General features: G+C 49.4%; 4 protein-coding genes across 4 annotated transcripts; 2 read left to right on the top strand and 2 right to left on the bottom strand.

Moving 5' to 3' along the window:
• Positions 1 to 2,450: 2,450 nt before the first annotated feature.
• UCRPA7_4281 (putative signal recognition particle 54 kda protein) lies at positions 2,451 to 4,069 on the bottom strand (the record flags this gene model as incomplete). Its single annotated transcript, XM_007916840.1, has 2 exons — positions 2,451 to 3,929; positions 3,992 to 4,069. 2 exons carry the CDS (start codon positions 4,067 to 4,069, stop codon positions 2,451 to 2,453), a joined length of 1,557 nt encoding a protein of 518 aa, XP_007915031.1.
• Positions 4,070 to 8,957: 4,888 nt separating this feature from the next.
• On the top strand, positions 8,958 to 9,869 carry UCRPA7_4280 (putative duf1665 domain protein; the record flags this gene model as incomplete). Its single annotated transcript, XM_007916868.1, has 1 exon — positions 8,958 to 9,869. The coding sequence occupies one exon, from the start codon at positions 8,958 to 8,960 to the stop codon at positions 9,867 to 9,869; it is 912 nt and encodes a 303-aa protein (XP_007915059.1).
• A 316-nt stretch (positions 9,870 to 10,185) lies between these two features.
• UCRPA7_4279 (putative 2fe-2s iron-sulfur cluster binding domain-containing protein) lies at positions 10,186 to 10,873 on the bottom strand (the record flags this gene model as incomplete). Its single annotated transcript, XM_007916866.1, has 3 exons — positions 10,186 to 10,424; positions 10,483 to 10,589; positions 10,746 to 10,873. The coding sequence occupies 3 exons, from the start codon at positions 10,871 to 10,873 to the stop codon at positions 10,186 to 10,188; spliced, it is 474 nt and encodes a 157-aa protein (XP_007915057.1).
• A 728-nt stretch (positions 10,874 to 11,601) lies between these two features.
• On the top strand, positions 11,602 to 13,232 carry UCRPA7_4278 (putative mitochondrial fusion protein; the record flags this gene model as incomplete). The annotated part of the gene is made up of 3 exons (XM_007916880.1): positions 11,602 to 11,904; positions 12,288 to 12,541; positions 12,599 to 13,232. 3 exons carry the CDS (start codon positions 11,602 to 11,604, stop codon positions 13,230 to 13,232), a joined length of 1,191 nt encoding a protein of 396 aa, XP_007915071.1.
• Between the last annotated feature and the right edge of the window lie 11,332 nt (positions 13,233 to 24,564).

The raw sequence follows: 24,564 nt of genomic DNA, 5'->3' as shown, positions 1-24,564 counted from the left end.
CGCAGTGCAAGACTGATGCTGGTTTGACTAAAATGGGCTACCCTACTGTTCTTCCGCCTTTGTTTGCGCGCGAATTACGGCGCAATTTGACATGATAGACGGAGGACTTATCGCCACGAGAAGAAGAAGACATGGTGGAGCCAGAAAAATTCGCAAGACACAAGTGCAATTCGATCCAGCTAAGTAATATAGAACAGCTTGCAGAGAGCACGATGGCTCAATGGGAATGGAAATGGGAAAAGATGGGAGGGGGAAATCTTCGAATAGCCAAATAGAGCAGAGGCTCGCAGGCGGGTAAGGAGGAGGCAGTCCCAGTCGCAGGCCTGGAAATTTGATGTTAGGGGTCAGATGAACGATGACAGTGGGGTAAAGGCGTTGGAGGGGGCCCAGCAGGCGGTCTCAATCCGCGCCGCCAACGAGAATTTTCTTGATTTTCGAGCGGAGGCTTACGGGATTGATTGACGATAGAACTGGTAGAAGCAGGAAATGTATGAAGAATTGCCTCATATTCATCCACACTAACTCGAGTAGAAGAAAGATGCGAGAACTTGGGATGGATGCTGGGAAAGCGTAGAGGATTAACAGATCGTGCGAAAGTCGCTCATAGCTGGCAGAGGGAAGACTGCTACAGCGGCTGATATCAAGATTCATGTCCCATCGAGTACCTCTTGACCTGCTCCAAGCAAGGTCAGTGTTGGAGTCAGACAATATGACTAGGTACATATCAGATACGGCCGCCGCCCTAGTTACTTGCTTCGCCTTTCTCTACTTTGGCTTACCGTATTTGGCCTTGTCCATCCGAACGAACACACGGCACTTGCTCACACGTGCTGCCGAGTTTGAGGTATTATTTCGGATCTGAAGAGAGTCAGTTACTTGTAACCGTCTCCACAGAGAGTGTGTTTGTTTGCCCCAAGACTTAGACGCGTCTGCCCTACCAACAGTGAGACAAACGGGGCGCTCGGGCCAGTTACTGGACACAGCCACCGCCATAGCCTCAAAGCTTGGTGCCTTTCGGCGTGTATTCCATTGGACAGTTCCGTGTTAGTCCTACGTCAGATCGTCAAGGCTTCATCCCCTGCTGCAGGTCGATCGGTCCCCCTTGAGCCCCCTACCTCTCCCCAGACATACAGCTCAAGCTAGAGCTCGAGCTTCAGTTGATCTGCCGGGTGTAGCGTCCAACCACAAGCGATGTGGATGTGTGAAACGTAGAATCCTTTTACATAAACGCGCCGCATCTTATTCGCATTCGAGGTACCCTAGGAGAGAGCCGGAGGAGGAACCCCTACTCTCGTGTTATCGCTTTCCTGCCAGCTCCTCCAAGATACCCCTGAAAACAAGATGATGCTTTCCATTCTCCATTAGATCATGAAACTGTCGGCCATCCTAACCTTTCTCACGGCTTGCCAAAGTAGGTAATCCTCCTGAGGCCTCCTCTGCAATAGGCACATGCACACCTCTGTTTCTCTCATCCACCTCGCTGATCCACAAGCACGGGGAATATCGCCGATTCCGCTAGTTTGGCATAATGTCTCTCATGTTGTTTCGTTTGTCCATGCGTTTCAATGTGTCATGGCTGGTTCATTGATCGATCCAATGTGCGATGTTATTTTTCTTTGCAGCCGCTTCCACATCGTTTTCTCTGCCCCCCTGCATTCTCAACTTCCACCTTCTCACTATTCCTCTCTGCAGGCAGTATATACACCATCTTTCCAATGCATTACCACCCCAAAGACGAGTTGTGCTTCCCTCCGTGGTGTCTCTGACGCGTTCTCGGATCAGTGTACGGGTCCTGATTCTGCGCAACTCCAAATCACGGTGGGAAACTAGCTTGTTAGTTGGTCGATATGAAGAGCCCTAGGGCTTTGGTGCGATCACAGTAGAGATAGTAGTGAAGGAGATAGAGAGCTTTCATTGGAATTCTAAGAGGTTCCAACAATAACATACCAAAGCAGAGCATCATCATCAAGAGATTTGAATTGTACCCTCAAGCCAACAAAGTTCTTACTGCCGTGAATTAGACCTAGGTACATTACTACAAAGAAGAAATGAAGCCAAGGTTGACATTCAGTTTCATCGAACTGCCAAGGTAATAACTCACTTCATAGAGCCTCGGTGGGAAGGTCTTGTACTTATTGTGGCTTCTCTGGCGTAGAACCAGCACGAAACACACACACACACACACACACACGACGCGGCCATTGAAAAGACTTGCAGTACCCATAAGGTGGGATTTAGATGGCGATCAAATATACCTAGGTATTCATGGTTTCCTACCAATCTAGTAGAAAGAGATACTCTCTATGGCAATGCTTATAAGCCCACTCCTCGAGTCGAGACAGTCCTTCCAACGCCAGACCATGCAATCAGGGCTAGTTCCCACTTGCCCAAACCAAATGGCAGCCCATTCAACATCCATCGTTGAAGTGAGATGCGTCGTCGTCAGTCTCTTACCGACGAGGTCCTCCACGACCACCCTGCACGCCCATCATGCCACCCATGCCCATTTGGCGCATCATTGCCTGCATGTCCATACCGCCCGGCATCCCACCACCGCCACCTAGCATCTTCATCATGCTGTTGAGATCCGGCATGCCACCAGCGCCTCCAGGGCCGCCCATACTTTGTAGTCGTTTCTGCATTGCGGCGAGCTGCTGTGCCTTGTTGCCACCTGCCATGCTCGCTTGCGCTCTCTGCATGTTCTTCATGTTTCCGCCCATCTTCTTCGCCATACCAGCCATCATTCGCTGCTGTGTGAGGAGATCTTCAACTTCCCGAACAGTGGTGCCTGACCCCCTAGCTACTCTAGTCATGCGTGTGGGCTGGTCAACGAACATCTTTCCGTCGGAATCAAGTTCCTTGTCCGTCATCGAATCACAAATGTAGATCATGCGCTTGAGCTTGGCAGATCCCTCCTCGTCGTCCATGCCCTGCATCATGTTGCTCATGCCAGGGATCATACCGGCCATCTTCGAAAGCGGTCCCATCTTCATAATATTTGAGAGCTGGTCCCGAAGATCTCGGATCGTAAAGACACCCTCGGCAATGTGCTTGATTGTGTCCTTTTGATCCAGCTTCAGTGACTGGACGTGCTCAACGAGGCCAGCCATGTCGCCCATTCCCAGCAACTTTGAGATAAATTGGTTTGGTGCAAAGCGCTCCAAGTCCAGCATGTGCTCTCCAGTACCGATAAAGACAATGGGTGTATGTGTTGCCGCGACAGCTGATATAGCTCCACCTCCGCTGGCATGACCATCCGTTTTGGTGATGATGATGGCTCCGAAGTCTGCAGCCTCCTTGAATGCCTTTGCTTGCGCCTCAGCTTGCTGGCCGATTGACGCATCAAGCACCATAATTGTTTCGTCCGGCCGGATCGCTGACTGAATGTCCACCATCTCCTGGAAGAGAGCCGCCTCTTGCCTGTGTCGACCGGAGGTATCGACGATAATGACTTCGAACCGCTCCTTCTTGAACTTCTCCACACCCTCCCTCGCCACGACAGCGGGATCAGTCTCCGTCAAGCTCCCGTAATACGGAATCTTCGCTTTCGTTGCATTTTGTTTCAGCTGATCAAACGCACCAGCACGGAAAGTATCCGCACATACGAGACAAGCCCTGAAGCCTCTGCTCTGGTAGTGTCGCGCCAGCTTTGTACACGTCGTTGTCTTTCCGGCACCTTGCAGACCAACAAACATGATGACGTTGGTCTTTCCCTTCTTCGGTTTGAATGGTTCGGCATGGGGATCGACAAGGCGGACGAGTTCGTCGAAGACTGCTTTTTGAATCAGGCGCTTCTTGTTCACGGCGGGTGGCAGCTCTTTGAAGTTGACGGTCGATCGGATGGACTTGCGCAGCTGACCAACAAGGCGCACGTTGACGTCGGCTTCTAAAAGAGCGGCGCATATCTCCTTCAACATAGAATCAAAGGCCTAAGCAGAGAAAGTCAGCGATGGTCAATCGGGTTTGAAGGATAGAGCTATCAATAGCGAACCTTTTCATCAAGATTAGGTGCTCTCGTTAGATCGGAGACGGCCGCATTAATGCGACGGCCTAGATCCTGAAGAACCATTGCGAGGTAATGCGCGGCTTAGGTGCCGCCGAGCCTGTGCAAAGACTGTTGGATGTTGGTTGATGATGGTATGAATGTGAAGTCGAAATCCGACCAATATTGGTGGGGCACGTGCGGGGCAGCATTGTAAGGCCACACCACCACCGCCTTGCGTCACTTCCATCGCCGGCTGGCGTCGCTGCCTGACAGCTGGCAGGAGCCCCTTTTCCTTGGCAACTGCATTCAGAGGTACATTCATTTTCAGATTGTCCCAGATATCGACTTGGCGGCACTTTACAGTACAATATTTTCACATGTGCACTCCAGATGTCACAGATAAGAGACACCTCATGGGATCAGGTTCTTTCAGTAAATAGGACAAATATGAGACAGATATGAGATTAATGCAAGCTAAAGGAGTGTGGTAGAGGCCTCGGTAGAACATAAAAGACAAGAAGAAGTGCATAAAAAGCATATCCGATTATCATGTGCTTCGGTAAGTCATTTTTAGAACCAAACTCAAGCAACAAGTCCACGCCCATTCGCGTCTCTAGGGTTCGACTATAAGGAAGTTATTCAAACTACCAGTGGGGAGCAAGTCTGGAGATTAACGACAACGTTGATAGTTCCCTAGCAAATCGTTAACAACCAGTGTTCGTCCTTTCATGACTAAGGATAATCTCGAGGGTTTATTTAACTAACAATTGGAGCCGGATTATTGTTGCAGCAGTACAATTTCTGACCACAGCTGTCCCCAATAACCTGGACATTACACAAAACCCCAGCGCAACAGAATTGTTTTTGAGCGCCTTCGCAGGCGGTCCCGGAGCCATCATTCCTAGCTTGGACATCAGCAGGAGCTGCGGAGACAAGCAGAGCCATGCTGAGGGCAGAGATGATGGTGTTGAACTGCATGGTGGCCGGTAAGGTCTTTATGATAAAGTTTAAAGTATATTGTGAAGTATTTAGACTGAGTGTCTAGAGATAGAATTTGAGTGATTGAAATTTCCTTTTGGTGATGATTATCGGGATGTGAAAGAACTGGAGGAAGACAGGACGCTTATATAGACAATTTTTTGAAAGAGTGAACCTCCACATCCATCTACATGTTGAATTTCCATTTATCTCGTCATTCGATCTTCGTTATTACTTTTTGCATCACCCTTGTGATTTCCTCTTGGAGTATTGGTCATATCATCCAGGCTTGTGCACACGGATCGACGGTAGTAGAGCCCAAAAGTAGTTCAGAACGTCATCGATGCATGGGTGCCAAGGGTGCCTGTGAATATGTTCATGCATCTGCGACTCTCTATGGTTGAAACGTAATGTAGTCGTATTGATCGACACTCCCACCATCATACCGGCTGAGCCGCTCAGAACATGATTCCATGTGTTGTTCTTCACACAATGCTGAACTCTCTGTTCCCGACCATCAAGGATACATAGCTTTACCAAACCCGACGTCGATGTGAAGCTGTCAGTATAGCAATATAGGTTTCATATTCATTGCTATTCTTGCCTTTGAATACATCATCTAGAAGTTTGAAAACATGAAGAATGTCTATATCTCTATCTCTGGAAACTGTTTCTATTTCTGCAAAACTCTGAGAGTGATCCGCATCTTGACTTGATTCAGGAAGGTCTGACTTCTGTGGTGTTACATTGGACGGTAATTCAAAACAAGGAAATATTCGAGTGAACGCCTCGTTCCCATGGATGGCTAATATTCAACCCGAAGGCACTTTTCTCACACTGTTCTGTTGGGGGCACAGATCTTGAAAACGGACATGATCGGCCAGAACTCATCAGGATGTAGAGCTCCGTTCACCTTGCGACTAGAAGGATTTTTCCAACGTACGGTAGTGGATACTTGAATGCCAATGTAAAGCGTACTATAGACGCCTTTTTATGTCATAGACTCGTCAGGTTTGATGTAAGTGGTTATATACCGGACCCTCTCTAACCTTCTCATTGGCCTGTTCTGGACCAGTTTCGAAGAAGTGCTACCCACCGGAGCAGCGTTAATGAAGACGCAGAAGGACATTCAGCGCCCGACAAGCGGAAAGCAACCAGAATATTGTCAGAAGATATGAAATGAGACTCTATTTGAGTACCACATATGTTAAGGAACTGATGCAGACCGCCGTTAATGAACGTTTTGAAGAGTAGAAGTCACCATCGCCAGACGCCGCAGTTCCGATACTCGTGTAGGGCTGTACTGGTAAGAATTACTTGATTTTCGTGCCCAATTGTTTTTCACTCTTTTACCTAGTCATCACAAAGACACTCCAAAACGGTCAAAAACCTTGAAAGTACGCTGTGGAACCACACAGAGTTGCATGGCCATTCTCTTCTCTCGGAGCCTTCAACAAACCTGGGTGCCATGATCAACTCCCAGGCACTGGCCGTCACAGTCTCCACCTTCTCAACGCCACATATATGCCCTCCAGCTGTGAAGTCCAATCTCGACGCCAACGTGGCCAGCTGCAGCAAATCTCCGATAGCCCACATGCCTTCAGCTACCCGAAACTATGCAATTTAGTTCACGGAGACATCCGTCTGCTTGGTAGGTTCGTTCGTGACAAGCATGTGCTTTTCCTCCGCTAATGGCAATGTAAGTCGGTCAGGAGGAAGACTCGCTCAGCCAATCCGTAAGCTAAAGGTTGCAGCCCTCGACCAGCCTTACTTGTCAGATTCTGTATCAGCTTGGATAGGAGAAGCGAGAGCCACCTGTCTTCAAGGTGGGAAAAGCCCAACTTGCTAGGAATCATACGATAGCCGGTTGTGAAGCCCATCAATCTGGGTATTTTGTTACACAACCAGCGGCTGGTTGCAGGAGACTAAATTGAGGCTGGGCCGTTCAGCTGTGGGAATTGCGCCTAATGCAACGACGACGTCTATCACTGGCTATAGAACAATAGAGCCTGCTTAGAGTCCTGTGGCTTATGCATCACATTGCGGAGGTCGGCTCCGTAGTGGCGTAGTAATGTGAGGTCTCGGGGACTATTCGTAGGTGATAGTGAAAAGAGACTTACGCTACTACCATTGACTATTCTCAACTACCTCCGTGTAGGAATGATTGTAGATTGGGTGAACAAGGATAGCACATAATAACGTCATGCTAATCTCATGAAAAGCTTGTGGCTGATTGTACATTTCGAACTTCAAATTTGATCAAGGAAAGTGACTCGGCTCTTTTGAAATGACTTGATACTTCTCACACGGCTAATCATGTTAAAATCGAGCGGGTTTCCCCCAATCCAAGTGTTGATGTAGCCAAAGTGCACCTATAGCACCTCACCCAGGTGCTCAGGCATAGCCCAAACTACATGTCCGTTGAAATTATATAACGTAAGTTGTTCACAATACGGTAAGCTCACAAAGCAGCCACCCGATAACCTTCAACAGGTCATGGGAGCTTTCCATTTGTCTCAATATAGCAGCCGCGTGCCAAGGATTGCAGATGTAGGAAGGCGTCCTAGGAAAATGTTGTACGACGGCATAAAAACAGAAATTGAGCTTCGGAGAGAAATCATGAAGACCACCGCTTATATGTGCAACATGGATTCTTCCCATTGCTCATGAAAAAGGGCAGCAGTGTATACTGCTAACCAACACCCACTCAAGATATCACATAGCACACACACAAATAGAAGCCTCCAGGGCATGAGAATGTACTGATGACGAAGGAGGAGCCATTCTTGTATTTTTTTTAGTAGTAACAGCTAAGTGAAGCGAGTAAAATGAAGTAAGTAATAGCAAAGTTAGTCACCTGACTGCTGGCAGGTAAGACCACGCTCCCCCAACTCACTGTGAACAGATAAAATATTGTTAGAAGCTCAAGTTTGCTGACAAGCATCTCATGAAGATCCCATACCTTGCTGCACTTGGTTGTTGGCTAGAGTTAACACTAGCCGCATTGATGCTGGACTGATACGTTCATTTTCGACTAAGCTCATATTCTGACCTTCCTTTTTTTCAACTGGTTCCTGGTCTGCTTATGAGCACATAGCTTTTTTGCCACTTTTTTTTGGTCGGATCTTGTTGAAGCGTCAGATGTATTGCCATTACTAGTCTCTTGCCCAGACCTTGACTATCTAAGTCCGGATGAAACAACAGATTCACACAGAAAAGAAGTCATTAATTTCATATGATGATGATAGAGATCCAGCCGACTGTGTACTGATACACAGTAATTTAAATTATAGAACTTTGATATCATATCTTCTTCACATTAAACGATATACTACACTTTACTATTTTCAGTCAAAGTCGGCTATAAGCAGAAGTCGAACTGTGAAGAAGTTCCACCTCAGATTAGTTGGATCAAAAATACCCACAGAATGCATTTCAGGTGTATAGTAATGAGATATGTGTATATAGTCACTGTATTTAGTGTGAACGGTCATGGAGATTACACTAGGTTTGCTTGGGAAGAGCCCAATGCGATCTCGATGAGAATCTAGTCATTCATGAATTAAACACGTCTAGTCTGATTACAAGATTGATTGAATCTAATCACTATTTAGAGTATGTACGACTGCGTGTGATCGGCATAGAGAACTAAATAGAAGCTTCACCATGAGCACATCTATAGATCTAGAAGAGAGAGAAGGCCTCATATTTTGGCTCTTATACTCGTCAGAATTTGTTGTGCTCATAGTAAAGAAGCTGGTGTTGTCACTCTTCAGATGACCCCACAATCTAAGTATTGCAGGGGGCCCCGCCCACCACGAGCCAAGTTGCGGCGCTGGCTTACTGTTAATGGACTGCCGCCCCTCACCGCTAAAAAGTTTGCTAGGGAAGCAACGGTACATCGCGGAGGTAACTTATTCAACCCACCTCTTCTCAATACAAAGACACGCATCGACTGGACCACTGACCGCCAGCGCACTTTGCATCACGCATCATGGCAGGAACCACTTTCAAGAAGAGAACTCGCGACGATGCTCCCAGGTCCAAGGCAGCTCGGCCATCTAAGAAGCAGAAGAAGCTGTACCAGTACCACAGCGACTCGGAGGAAGATGCAGCCGACAACGACGATGAGGGTGATTTCCAAGCCGTCAATCTCCTCGATTCCGATGAGGACCTCGAGAACGCAGAAGTAGACGATGGTGCATCGTCCGCGCCGTCGTCCTCAGACTCAGAAGCTGACAATGACGCCCCAACATCAAATTTCAAGGCCCGCGATGCTCCCCTATCAGATGACGGATCCGACGCCGACTCATACTCCGGTGACAGCGACGAGGATGGAGAAGGGGGCGGGGCGAGGAAGAAGACCAAATCAAAGCGCAATGACCCCACCGCCTTCGCAACGTCGCTCTCCAAGATTCTATCGACCAAGCTGTCGTCATCGCGGCGGGCGGATCCCGTCCTCGCTCGCAGTGCGGCTGCGCACGAAGCGAGCCGGCAAATTGTCGACACAGCGCTTGAGAGCAAAGCGCGCAGGCGGTTACGCGAGCAGAAGCGGCTGGCGATGGAGAAGGGCCGCGTCAAGGATGTGTTAATCGCGACGAACTCGACCGTGGATCCCACTACAGGGGCCGTAGAGGGGGTAGAAGGGGCGGAGACAACAGCGCAGATCCTAGAGACGGAACGGAGATTACGCAAAGTTGCACAGCGCGGTGTGGTGAAGCTCTTCAATGCTGTGCGTGCGGCACAGGTCAAGGCGGCCGAGGCGGAAAGACTAGCGAGGACAGACGGAGTGGTTGGTGTTGATCGGAAGAAGGAGAAGGTTACGGAGATGAGCCGTAAAGGCTTTCTGGACCTGATTGCATCCGGCGGTGGTGGTCTTAAAAAGGGAAAATTGGAAGAGGCTTGAGGAGCGTGAGACCCGAGAAACAGGCCATTCTGTGGATTCCTAGCGAGACCTCACGCAGCTCCCACGAGAGTGTGATGTCGTTGAGTTGGGTCTCATTACGCTGAAAGCGGTCTAACCAGCCACGGCTCCGCGCGGTGAAGCTGGTATGGGTCTAATATATAGATATACAGTTGCTCTCTCTCCAGAGCAAGATTCCGGCTCCATGCCGTCATGATCATAATGATATTTACACACAGGGACTATCCGAGCAAATCTCAAGGCTCTGTCCCGTGGATTTTATTACTCTCCAGACTTCTTCCCTTCACAACTCCCTGCATCACGACTTGAAGTCGCTTGCCTGCAGATTCCTTGTCATTGACGGCAGCTTCACCCTCAGCCCGTCCAGCTCCTCCGTCATGACGACCTGGCAGCCCAGTCGACTCGTCTCGGTCAGGCCAAATGCGAGATCCAGCATATCGTTCTCGTCGTCCTCGGGCTCGGGCATCTTGTCGTACAGGTCTTCGTCAAGCACAATTACGTGACATGTCGAACATGCACATGAACCGCCACAGGCACCTGAGTCCAAAGTTAGCCCGCGGCACTCGAGTGTTTTTCTAGAAACGCCAATTCCTACCTTCCATCTCTAGATCATTAGCCTGCGCTATATCCAGCAGGTTGTCGCCCTTAGCGACAGCGATCTTGTGCTCCATGCCCTCCTTGTCAATGAAGGTCACCCACAGCCTGCACGAGGTCAGTAAGCCAGCCAATTGCACAGATATATGCTCGCATACTCTTCACCGGGCTTAGGAGTATGCACATGGCCATGACTCAACGCCGGAGACGAAGAGAGCAGGCGGCGTTGTGTCGGATTTGAGCTCGGCCATTGCGCCGCCTGACATCGGGTATTTCGGGCTGTCCAGGGAGAAGGCCGGGGGAGTGGCAGCGTTGAGTTGCTGAACTGACGAACGCTTTGGGGTATTCTCGTCGCTTTTCTCTTGAGGCCCGAGTTGAGCCGTAGAATGCATTGGGCAAAGGGGCTTGTGGTCGTCATGGTTCGTGGAGGAGGGTTGATAGAAAATCGAGGCGAGGCTGCGGCTGCGGCCGAGTTTTGCGAAGGTCGGAGTCAGAGGGACGGCTGGGAGGAAGCAAAGCAAAGTAGAGAAGAAAAGGAAAGGAAAGGAAGGCTGGGCAAAGAGGCAGAGTGTCCGGGATATTCACTGCCTTTTTCGTCCGAAGCTTGTATATTGGTATGTTGGTTAGTAGGGTGTGGTTGTTTGCTAGCTGTGAAAGCGGCTTGCGTCTCTCAATGCATGGTGACCTTGCAGCTTTTCGAGATGTTCATAATTGTTTTGCGCCGACCTTCTCAAAGAAGACTCGCTCGGAGCTTGGACCAGGGAGTCTGCGCCGGCCGAGCTCGAATTCACCGTAGGAGCAGAGAGAGAAAAAAAAAGCCTTTCCCCACGGATGCAGTGTCATCATTCCTGCAGCAAATCAGCGGTGATGGATTTCCCTCATTAGCATGTCTCTCTTATCGCAATCGGCTCAGGCAATAATCCGCTGCCGGGGTGGGCTCCCCCCTTATCTCCGAGATGATTTCACTGGTGCTGGGCATCACGCAAAAACAGTGCCGTAATAGAGTGTCTAGTAAAGAGAGCTCAGGAGACAAGTACCTCAGAATTCATGCGCGCTTCAACAGCCGCAGAACCATGAGAGAGAGAGCGCGCTGATCCACCACCACTATCACGCCTCCACCATGTCTAGTCACAGAGACGGGGTGAATCCCCTCCGGCCATACTACATTCCGCCGTCCATTGGCGAAGCTCAGGAGCCGCCGACACACGTCCCCGGCCCAAACCCGTTCTCACACGGCAATGCCACCGGCAAGTACGCGTCCAAGGCACGCGACATCTTCTCCGACCTCGATTACAAGGACTACATCGCAGAGCCTTCGCCCTCCGCCGTCAGGACGATCAAGGACTTGGTCGATGAGCTACTATGGAAGTACACATCCGTGCTGATGGCACAGCCATTTGAAGTGGCCAAGACAATTCTCCAAGTTCGCAGTCAAGACGATCTGGGTGCACTCACAGCTTTGCCGTCGCCTGCCGAAAGACCACGACCACCGAGTCATAGGAACTCGATATTCGACGAGGTTGGTGCTTGTCGCATATGTTGAAGCATATGAATGATTGAGACTGCTAGTCTGCTTACACGATCCATGCACAGTTACCAGACTCCGACTCAGACCCGGACGAGCCGGCCTATTTCACATCGAATATCCCAGGAACACCAACCCCATCACAACCTCGTTCGCAGAGGCAAAGGGTCACGTCTCCCTTGGAGTCGCCGCGGTTGCCAAAGAAGCCTGAACCCGCGCCGCATCACCTCAACATCAGACGCCCAGACTCTATAACTGAGGTCTTGTCACAAATATGGCAGAAGGAAGGCGCATGGGGCGTGTGGAAAGGATCCAACGCTACCTTTCTCTACAACGTCTTGCAGTCATTGCTGGAGAACTGGTCAAGAAGCTTGCTAAGCGCCCTGTTCAACGTGCCGGATCTGGGCGTCAAAGACGATTTGGACCGGTTTATTGACATCGCATCACCTTATCCGTGGGCATCGCTGTTCGTCGCTGCTGCTGCCGCCGTAGCGACAGGCCTCATTCTCTCACCTCTCGATATTGTCCGAACTCGGTATGTCTATAATGCACGGCCTACCATTTCTGATTGTGACTAACAGTGCTATTCCAGTCTCATTGCGACCACTACCTCCAAATCACCCCGCCGAACTCTACCCATTCTACGCTCCCTTCCGTCATACACCTGTCCGCCGAGCCTCGTCATCCCCACAGCTCTGCATTCTCTCGTCCATCCACTCCTAGCATTGACTACGCCTCTTGTGTTGCGGACAAAGTTCATGATTGATCGTGAGGTATCACCCACGACATTCTCAGTGGCCAAGTTCTGCTCGTCCTCAGTCGCACTCTTCATCAAACTCCCGCTCGAAACGGTGTTGCGCCGAGGACAAGTGGCGGTGCTGAACAGTCCCTCTTATATGCGCGCAATCGAGCCCTCCGTAGTTATGAAAGCCAAGGCTCGCGAGGACAAGGCCTCTATGGACACTATCATACAGCCTGGCAAGTACAATGGCGTCTTTGGGACGATGTCCACCATTGTTCACGAGGAAGGCTCACATATGATACTACCCGCTCCGACAAAAGGGAAGCCCGCTACGAAGAAGAGCAAAACCAAGGTAGCCGAGACGGTCTACCGAAAAGGTCAGGGACTGGAGGGTCTCTGGCGAGGATGGAAGGTCAGTTGGTGGGGTCTCGTCGGACTCTGGACTGCTGGCGTGGTTGGCGGCGGTGGAGACGGCGAGTTTTAGATTGACACTTAAGCTGCTGCTTCTCGATGACTTGCTGAGACTGGGTGCGATGGCGTTCGGTGTTTTGTTTTCGGCAGGTACAACGAATTCTCTCCTCATGATGGTATGATATCCCAACTTTTTGTCCGCATGTGGACTGTTCTGTAACTCCTGTACATTTTGGCTCGAAAGGTCCCAGAGATGTTCCATTATAAGCCAGTCGATATACTCAGGATTGAGCTGAGCCCTTAAATTGAGGTGTCTACCTAGGTGGTGTTCTCCTGGAGTCTTGCGTCCATAGGCCATTCATCCCCATACCATTCGCTGTCTATAATTCGATTACCACATCGTGGCTTGATGCCTAATTGACTGGCATACTTATCTCGCCCGGCAGATGTGAGAGAATAGCAGACAGTCAGAAAATCTTCAAACCTTTCCAGGCATATTATTGATATTATGTATCGAGTAACGCTAGTTGGCTAGGTACCAAACGCGAAGTGTTTACGAGTTGTAACGAGTACAGCAGAAGTCGACCAGACAAAGATGCTAAGAGTAGAGGTTCGTGGAATGCCTGAACAGTAGGACAACATGGGCAAGTCAGTCTATAACTAAAATATCAAATGTCACGTATCGGAGTTGCAGCAGTCGATGGCCAACCGCATTGACACCCACTCGAAAGCGGCACAACCAAACACTTTCAAAACCATACTTTCCCATTTGGTCAAAGCACAACTAAATAATGGATAGAGTCGCCTCAGCTTAGGAAGCTATTGAATGATAATGATCATTTTACTAAATCGACACGCGATTTTCTTCCTTGAAAGGTTACCCAGGTAGGATTCAGTGCCAGAATGTTGGCGGATTGGCTACTACGTCCTAGCCAGCCGGCGGGTGGCCTCAAGTGGCGGAGAGCCCCACTTTCAAGACTTACACTGAGCCGTGCTGACTCGAGTCCGCGCCAAAAGTTCAAGTCACTCCATCGCGTCTCCATCACCTCTACACATTTCATAATGTAAAATAACGCAACTTCTGACCAATTACAGGTCTTGTGGCTCAATGGTAGAGTATCTGACTACGAATCAGGGGGTTGCAGGTTCGAGCCCTGCCAAGATCATTGTAGACTTCCTGTCATGAATTTTTTTTTTTTGCATAGGTCATGGTTGTGTCTTTTTGCGGATCTCTTCGAATTTGGGGCATTCCCAAGGGTTCATTACGCCTAAAAATGGGTCGGAGCCCTGAGTTAATGGCCTACGTGGTGTGGCTGTTGAGCCTTTCGACACAAAACGCTGGCAGCCTACCAGAGTACCTCACCACCTTCTTCGTATATGTGTTCATCACGCTTAATTCTTTACGCAGAACATGTTGCATTATGACCTCGCTCATTCGAGAAGTCTTGCGTGCCAGTTATGGTTCAAGAAAAGTCGCCTTTCATTCAATATACCCGTCTAGTTATGACAGAAGTGGGCACATACTGCAATCTCATATTCAAGCCTTTTACATCGACTCCAAATAAGTCAAGCGCCTAGGGATATTTCCCTTGGCTCGGTCTGATATTCCGTCCCCCACATGCAACTCTAAGTCCATGGTTTTGCCTTTTCATGATGCAGTCATGCATAGCGTTGCCTTAAGTTCGCCCAGTAGTCAATATCGGGAAAGTAGTTGTCGAACCCCATAATAAGCCGGATGGCCGGCTTCAACTCTGGTAGTCTCCCTAACGTCTGCTGTACCCAATCATGTTTCTTATTCAAATCATACATCCACCTGCCCGGAAAGATGTCTTCTTTGTCGATATTAGGGCTCTCATCATCAAACAACCCTGACAATAGTCGGTATTCGGCAATAACTCTGTCTCTCTTCTCCCACCATGATTTGCGGCAGTCCATGCAAAAAATCGTCGCTTGCCTGGATACTGAATTGTATCGAGCCTGCCCACATGTCCAGTTCAACTCTCCGAGACCCAGTAGCTCTTGCAGTGTGTCTGTGTCTTCGAGATCAACTATCTTGGTGATATGCTTCTCCCCTAAATTCGGAAACTGCTCTGTCGTCCGCCAGGTATGCCAGTATGGAATATGCTCAGGATCAAGTTCGCGCACTTCTGGGGGCCACTTTATCTTAGAGCTAACGGGCGGACATTTGAGCCCTGAGAAATTTTGTGATCGATGACTGGGTAAATACAACACAATCGTTTGTGTCACAACAGTCAAGGACGGTAACTTCTCCAAGTCTGACAAGGTAATTGAACGAAGCTCCCAGCTCAAGCCATTGAGATTGAAGGCTAAACTCCTAAACATGGGAAATACGGTCAAATATGGGGAAGGCTGCTCAAAAACAGAGCACATTTCCGAGTTCCGAAGATCAAGAGTATCGGTCGATAATACGAGATCGTTAAACTTGTCCGATTCAGCTGCCATCACCGAACGGCGAGTTGACTGCTGGAAGACAACATCTCGTGCCTCTTTACACACCTGCGCCAGCCGCGGAACAGCCAAGTATCGATTCAGTGAAACCTTACTGTTTCCTCGGACTGTTGTTGCCTTGGGATCTACTAGAGTGCGCGAGGGTGTTGCTGCCTCCCAGATCCGTATTCGCAGTTCAGCAGGTAGCTCTGTGAACTTGGTGAAGCTTGCCCTCTCCTCGAGATCTTGGAGGTTATAGCCATGCTTGCGAATGAAAGCGTCGATTATCCCTCTCCTGATATCTTCCGGTAGATGTGATTCCAAAAGCAAGTCGTGTAACACAGCGATCTGTTTGGACGGCCTGCTCTTACGGCAGCTTTGGCGAAACCATGATGTAGATAGGTGACTGCAGACCGTGACCAGTTCCGCTGTTCCGGCGAGCCTGTCGTTCGCTCTTCTTACCGCCGAAGCTACGGTTGTCGGACTTGAGGTTGCAAGGTTAATATTCGGGAAAAAGTCCATGTCTTTCCTGGACTGCATCAGAAAATGCCATCTTTTGGCTCTTATTATCCAGCTTCCAATTCCTCAAGTTTTGAAGATGCAGGTTCTGACATCAGGTCGCATGGATGGATAGGTGAGATTTAAGTGAATACGGTTTGAGCTGAAGGAGCCACGGCCCGACGGTATAGGCTGCTGCAATGTCACGGATTTGCAGTAGCCTCCCAGAGTGTTGGTGCGACGTGGGCGTCTGTAAGCATGTCAGCAAGCCGTGCCTCACAGCAATAAGCCGTTGTCGGGTCGCGATCAGCGTAGCAGTCCTTGTAAGGGATCTAGACTAACCTCATACAAGGTAGCTCGTAAGCCAACGCGAATCAAAGCTGACTGCCGAATCCCATCAAATGCAGCGAATCCCTGTGGCGTTCTTTAGGCGGTGAATTGGTGTTGGCGGTATAGCTGCCCTGAAGCCACCCGTGACGCGCTGTATCCTTCTACATCAGGACACGGGCGCCATCCTAGCCATCAATGAAAGCCACAGTCAATGATTCAGAGATGCATATTCATCTGCTGAATACTACCTAGGTAAAGCTGCTGGCAAGTCGTGAGTCTCGTCGCTATTGGCCTGCTAAGGCGCCACAATCTTGTTGTTCCTTCTGTTTATTGAACCAATACCTGCAGGGATGCCGACAGTGATTATAGCTATTGTTCTGGGATTTGATTTCACGTCTTTATTGTGGTATTATGGTATACTTACTGCTTCAAAAGACACTTTAGTCAGTCGTATATATTACACTGGAGGACCTGCACACGAGGTGTACTGCTATAGCTTCCAGCGAATCGGAAACTAGCTAGATCTCTTTGCTGTAGCTGTTGATAACGCTATTCAAACAGTCCTCGTAGATTATTTGTATCATCTCGACCGCTATCAGTACAGGTCTCAAGGGACTCGAAAATTCCATCTAGTATGCACATCGATATGCCAAACTCAACAACAACAAGCTTCTAGTTCATGTTACACATAATTATCGTAGACTGTGCCGATGGAGCAATCATCTGGAACATGGAGCTTGACTTTCGGCGTATTCGGTCGGAGAAAGTGTACGTAAGCTTAGGTGCAATGACTTCGAGTTGGTCGTCTGACTAACGAAGCAGCCTTGGGCGAGAGTTGTTTCCCACGGGGACCGGACGTGACTGATTGGCTGCAGCACCAGGTGCACATACTAGACCCCAAAGATTTGGTATATTGCAAAGTGTTGACTGAACGAGTGGGTTTTCTCATCTCTGGGGTTGCCGAGAAACGCCGGCAGCGCCCGTCTGGGCTGTCTGAGCAGCCTGAGCAGCCTGTGCCTGCATCATTCGCCGGATCTGTAGTTGCTTCATCCTTGCGAGGCCAATCATCATTGACGGAATCCGTATCTCGTGCTGTTTTAACTAGAGGTCAGTAGAGTGAATACATGATCTTACAAACAAAAGCATAATTGCAAAACTCACGCCAGCCAAGATCTTCGCCTGCCCAATGCCGATCTCCTCGGCGATATAGTTGAGCGTGCGCTTCAGATACACACGTTGCGCCTCTGTCGCGAAGTCGGAGCTGCCAGCAACAAACACAAACCACATGGCATAAATGCCCGAAACAGATGCGGGTTGCAGCGTTTCGGTGGATGTCTCGTGAGGTTTGGCCCAACCAAATACAAACGGCACGCTCGCGACGATATCCGTGACCACTGCAGAGCAAATACTCTGTGCTCGTCTATATTCAGCCGTGTTCCGGTAATCAGAATCGGGGCCGGATACCCATGCAAGACACCGCAGTGTTATGCTGTGTATGTATAGCCTAGCGGTTCGGGCCCAGTTCTGCAAGAAACACGCAAACATGTCGATGTAGGTGTCGATGCGTCCTGCTGCTGAAAAGGCATTGGCAGGAGACGATACTTTGGAATTGATCCATTTTGGCGGAAGGGGTAGATATGCAGCCGGGAGAGTATCGAACCACTCTTCATACTCGAGGTCAAGGGCTCCGGCCTGTTGGAGTAACGTCAAGACGGCCGTCGGAGTTGGTGCGGCCACCGCGAACTGGCCGATTATATGTTCTGTCGCCGATCGGAGGTCAGCAACTTTAAGCGATAGCTCGGCGTATCTTTTCTGTGTCGGGTCCTGGTCGAGTTCGCTCGTGAGGGTATATAGTTGTGGATCTAAAGGGGTTGCGTAGGCCATTGTTCGAGAGGTCTGATAGAGGGTTAGATCAAAGTTTTACTGACGTGAATGTTGCATACGTACAAGCAGTGATCGGAGAAGGACAAATATTCGCCGACCGACATCAGTCTTAAATTGATCTTTACCTCGAGCTTTGAGGAGGGCAACGGCTCCGTCAAGATGCGACCCGAAGGCCTCGGCTTTTTGTGTTGATGGACGAGATGGCCGTAATTGCTGAGGGCTGGGTCAGTCATTCTGTCTTTTCACTTTCAGGTCATGCAACAAGGGAGTACCTCGAATGTAGAGAGCAGTGCCACAGAAGCCAAAGTCGAGTTATCTCTGGCCCTCGTTGAATCACCGATAGCCTTGTGAGTTGCTTCAAGTGCTTTTGTGTACATCGCCTCCGCTCTGGGCAGCAACGTGCTGGCCTTTTGTCTTGTGACGAACGCTGCAAGGGCAGCAGCTGATAGAGAAAGGGGCAAGGGAGAGCCTTCCGGTTGGTTGCGCATTAATGGAAAAAGGAAGTCCAGATATCCTCGTTCACGATCCATACTGGATTGCAAGACAAAGTTTGAAAGAAAGAAGTGGAAGACCTGCTCTCCTATAGGTGTTGAGATACATGGTCTGATACGCCGCGGTTTCTGGGCCTGGGTGGTGCGTTGACTCTTAATAGGAACAGAGTCGGGCGATGGAATCGGGGATGGATAACCTGTAGCGCTCTTTGCCTGTGCCTTGGCGGATAGTTGCGGTATGACAATACCACGACTACTTTGACCCGCTCGATCTGACGGTCTATCGCTGTCGTCAGCGAAGCGAGTGATGCATTTCTCTGTCTCGTCTACAATCCGCAAAGCGTTGGGGTCCCGATAGCCAGGGCATTTCCATCCTCGTTTTCGGCATTTGCGGCATTCTGGCTTGCCCTCGTCGCACTGACAAGATTTAGTATTGAACGGGTAGATTACCAAGGGATGATCTCGGTCCAGGCAGAGAAAAGGGACGAATTGAAGCCTCAAGGAAATAATCACAGCCTAGAGCTGCTCCAGAGATCTCACCTTGATCCGGCGGGACCGGCATGTGAAGCACCCAGGCGAGGGCTTGCCTGTATTTACCATTCTCCCCCTTCGAACAACGACCGGATGGTTGGCCGGAGTTCGATCAGTCAGAGGCACCGTCCCAAAGTCCAAGCTTGGAAAAATATGCAATTGATGACGGCCGGTTCTATTGGATGAGAGCGGACGCCGTCGCCGTAAAGGCGGTCTTGGCTGATGTGTCTCGCCTGCTTCGGTGTCCGGTCGGCCGTCAGTGCAGCATTCAATCAATCAACCAGTTCTGCCATCCGTGTCAAGGTGTTAAACGAGACTATCCAAGCACTACTAGGGCGCCACGATCGCGAAGTGCATACGCCGGCGGTCGAGGCCTTCACGAACGTTGAATCGTGGCGGATGTGACGTCGATGAGGCTTTACGAAACCGGGGAATCCTGAGCATCCTATTTAAGCCGCTGTGCCACACGTAGATCGGTCGAGGCCAGTGGAGTCCTCCCGCCAGCGTTCACTCCCAATCGGATGGATGCCCGATTCGCCCACGAAGCAGCGAGATGGCTGAGGCTGAAGGCGGCTGAAGAAAGAAATGGTCTCTTAGCTTTCAGTATCGTCGGACGCGATGCTCTTCTCGGACTCTTCAACCGGGAGAGGCGCAACCACGAGGCTTACTCGCGCGTCAATTGAGTCAAGCTCACTCAGCTCAGCTTAGAAACAGAGTCGAGACAAGCAAGTGAAACGAAAGAAAGCAGTGAGAGAAGTACTCTATCAGTTAGGCAGCACAAAAAGCAGCCCCCCCCGGAGAGAAATCGGGTCCCCCACCTGCTCGATCAGGTATGGCGACATGGAATTAGTTGAAATGTTGGCCCCGATGCCAGGTTTTTAGCACATCTGGGAACAGGGTGGGTGGAGTGTCCTGACGGCCCGGACACGACTCAAGCGAGCCAACAATTGCTTGCGGGGAGAGGCCTGGAACAGCCGGGCGCCTAAGTATTGAGGTACGCGCAACATCATCTACTTTTAGCATGGCTTTTCAGCTGCTGTTGTCTTATTACCGGCGTGTTAGCCCCCTAAATGGCACGTGGATGGGTGGGAAGCCATGCATGAGAGGAACTAATCGAAAGACCGGCTCACTTCTCAAGAGCCATCAATCTTAGTTTCTGTCAATTAGAGGCATTCTGGCAGGTTCTTCGACATGATCAAGATTGTAAGTGTTGCGTAAGTGCAGGCCAGCATATCAGTCTAAACCATGCGCTTTCTTCAAAGCGTCAATAGCGTCGGCATCATACGCTTGCTTTTGCTTCATGAAATCCAAATACATGAATGTATGCGGTGCCCCAAGATATCTTTTCATGGTGACCTTATTACCGTTTGCTACTAGTTTCATTCCATAAGCCTCGCCCTCGTCCCTCAAAGGATCGATTTCGGCCGTCCGAATGAATGTATCACAGAGACCTTTCCAGTCTGGTGCTCTGACGGGAGCGAACCACCAGTCCGGCCATGTAGCACGAAGCTCGGTCAACTTGTCTTGAGGCATACACAGCTTACCAAACCATTGTATGCGCGCCCAAGGCAACACCGGAGACCGGTGGAACTCATGGAATGATGCGTATGGTGATTCGGTGTAGTATTTGTAACTGAGTGCGTCCGTCGCGGAAGGAACAGAAGCCAAGCATAGCTTCAAGTTGATGCGAGCATCGCGAGCCCTGTGCTGGAGGACAAAAGTTATGTGCCCGCCGGCAGATATGCCCCCAATGGACACGGAGTCCGCGTCCAGGTTCAGCTGCAACGATTCTGACCGCTAGACAGCATGTCAATTCTAGGTTTGACTAATCTCGAAGTGTCAATTAGGTGACCTACGGTCCAAAGCAATGCGGCCCATGCGTCTTCAATGCAATGTCCCCAGGTTGTCTCTTCACATGTCGATCAGAGAAGTGACACAAGAGTGGAAGCTTTCGGGTTTACCTGGACAATGACGATAATTGACGTCAACTACAGCCACTCCCGCTTCTCGCATACTGAGACAAAGCGTAGACTCTGAACTCAGGTTTCCAAGAACGAAACCTCCGCCTTTCATAGCATAAGTATGAGAAACTGTAAGAGAAGAATTGATGTTGAGTATCCTTACCATGGAAATTTAGATGAGCAGGGTATGGACCACGTCCATGCTTCGAAGAATCTGGATAGTAGACTTTGACTGGGATCTTGGTACCGTCACTCCCAACTACTTCTTTGTCAACAACTCCTTCATATCCAGTGGCATCCAAAGCACAAGGCGCCCGATACTTGTCTGGATTCGCGCGAACCTCTTCGATAGGAACGGCCTGGGCAGGGTTATTCTTTGAGACAACATTAACAAAGTACGAGACGAAATCTGGATCCAATTTTGGGAGAATGTGCGCCTCGATCAGATCCGCTGCTTCAGTTAACACCGGCTCTTGCTCAGACGCCATATTCGGTACCTCATTCGCCATGGAGATGCCTTTTAGGGGGGTAAGAAGCCCTTGATGTTCTCAGTATGCGTTCGCGAAGATGGTGGTACTGGAAATATGTTAGATATTAATGGTGAGGGGAAGCTCTTTCAGGCTCGGCGAATTAGCTACGTATCCCGGTAAGTACGTTACGTCTCCACCGAGCTTTTATTGATACAATTAGCAACCCCTCACAAGCATAGACTCTTTCACACGGTTAAAACTGTAGCTCACTTCATCAACTTCTGAGAGATAGTAATGTTTCGTCCAGAACGTTAATTGATACCACCATAACAGCAAAACAAACTCGTCTATGCAACATTGGTTTTACTTGAGTGAGCTCTTGTCGTGCTTTCTGTAGCTCCTCTAAATGAAGTTTCCCACCGGATTAGATATGCCCTCATATCCCTTTTCTGCACTTGAAGTCCGAGTGACCGCCTCTCAAAGTTCTGGTTTTGGTGACGATAATTATCGATGTTTGACGTAAAGGGAAGAGCTGATAGGTTTTCGGGGCTTATACCCTGGAAATCACTATGCCACAAAGCGTGAGCAATACTTTGGCTGCTGGAAGCAATTCATTGAACATACCCCTGTGCTCCTGAGGTTGACATAGTTAAACACTTTGCTTGCGTTTGAAAGTTGGGCTGCAGGAATTTGAGTTAAAGAACACCTTTGGAATCTTATTTCTGAGGGGAGTGTATGATTGTCAGTCGCAGATGGCCTTGCCAGGAGTGCGATACTCCCTTTTATAGATATTAGGGTCGTAGGGTAGTGTATGTCCTCAAAGAGAATAAGAATGCCCTTACGATGGATCACTCGGATCATCCCCATCATTCTTGCTGGTATCATAGGATTCGCGGCCTACGTCTTGACGAAGCTCCACAGCCAGATCATCCATTTTGAGGGTCTCACAATGAACTTCCGTCTTATTTGAGCGCTAACTATTGGAGTCGAACCGTGTTGGTGTGTGGTCCTCCAACTGTCGGCATCATGCGGCTCTCGTAGGGAGATGTTACCCAAAATAGACTCATGCACCCTTCACCGTCGGGGAAACCAAAAGGTAGGATCGACATGCAGATCAGGCCTGAGTCCCAAATATTCTCCATCAAGTCATTGTCCTCGTGTGTCTCTGGCTGCACGGGATACCATCAACCCTTTAGAATCGTAAGAGGTCCTGCAAACGCATGTTTATTCTTCATCTAGAGGTTATATTTTGCGTTCACCGATCCGAACAGTAGTCTAACTTCTACGCGCGCAAAGACAGACTTTTGAAGCTCTTGTTTGATCATTGTCACGACGAAACAGTCATGACTTCAGTTATGAAAAGTGGTGAAAGCGAGAATGCTTATTATCTTTACCATTACTTAAAGACTATTCTCGAGCTCCACAGCAAATACTCATTATTACAGGAATACAATTCCATCTGGCTGCCAAACAAATACTTTCCAGTAAATTTAAACTTGGGGTTCTCTTTTGCCTATGCCATAAGAAAATAGCAAGTGCGAAGACTGAATGTCATCCAGTGTGCTGATAGACGAAATGCCCCTTCGGTGTCTCTTGAACCGTGTTTCACAGGCTGCCTCAGGATCTGCCTCTACCGGTCGATGTTTTAAAGTTCGTGTTAGTCTAGAGAACCTCGAATGACAGATTTTCTCGTGTTTCTTCATATTGTCCTCGCGACTATACGAGCGACTGCAAATTTTGCAAGGAAACGACTCCTTTTTATGCGTTTTCTTATGTCGACTCATGTGACTTCTTTTATTGCGCTCCAAACCACTTGGGCGATAACCACATTCCTCACAGACAAGATCTCGTGTTCTCTTGTTGCCATCAGAAGTTTGCCGAGTGACAGGTACAATAACGCTGTCCTTCGTGTTGTCGGGCTGACTTTGTATTTCAATACTGTTCCCATCAAGCTCAGCTACCTCTTGTTCTACCCCTGGTCCGGTCTCTACATTGCCGCATTTTGAAGAAACGGAAAATGTGGGACTGTATTCGCCTCGGATGGAGATCGTGCTGTCTCCATAGCTCCCAGAGCTAGAGACACTTTTCCATTCCCGCGAATGCCTTGATGGCCGTTTGTGAGGCTGAGAAATTGGCAAGCTGGCAAAATTTGCGGACAATGGTGCATAGTGATACAAATCTGCAGACGAATCTTGCAAGGTGCTGCCGGACAACGTTCTTTCCGGGGATCTAGAGCGACCATCATGCTTTTGCATCATTTCCGTCATCCATGAAGGGCTTTCACTCTCATGATCAGGCTGTAGTCTTTCCGGTGACCTACAGAATTGGCTGTCAATGATAACGTCCGTTTGTAGGGCAAGACTTGGACCCCTAGTCTGTGATGTTGACATTCCATCGTCTGCTGTTGATCTTGGAGAAATCGAATATGTTTGAGAAGGGAGACTGGAGCGGTCATTGATATTTACTCCCGTAGTTGCAAGCGGGCTGATAGCAGAGACGCCGAGGAATTCGCTATAAGAAAACTCAGGAGGCGATCGGCTTGCGGCGTTTGTTGATTGCGTCACCGGTAACTCCATCACGTCGGTTGAATCCGCCTCAAACTGTTGGGTCTTGTCGGGCACAAACAGGGCATATGAAGGTGCCGGATCAGCAGCGATACTGGAGAGTATCTCCTCCTCCATACCAGGAGGAAGTATCTCATCAAGAGATGGACGAAAGACACCACAGACGTGGCTATCAACCTGAACATCTTTGTGGTGACTTCCTCGTCTACCAGAAAGCTTGCGGAATAG

The sequence above is a fragment of the Phaeoacremonium minimum genome, assembly GCF_000392275.1.
Source record: "Phaeoacremonium minimum UCRPA7 unplaced genomic scaffold PA7_03_scaffold_331, whole genome shotgun sequence".
In the NCBI taxonomy this organism is placed as follows: domain Eukaryota; kingdom Fungi; phylum Ascomycota; class Sordariomycetes; order Togniniales; family Togniniaceae; genus Phaeoacremonium; species Phaeoacremonium minimum.
This window is presented reverse-complemented; position numbering and strand designations above follow the sequence as displayed.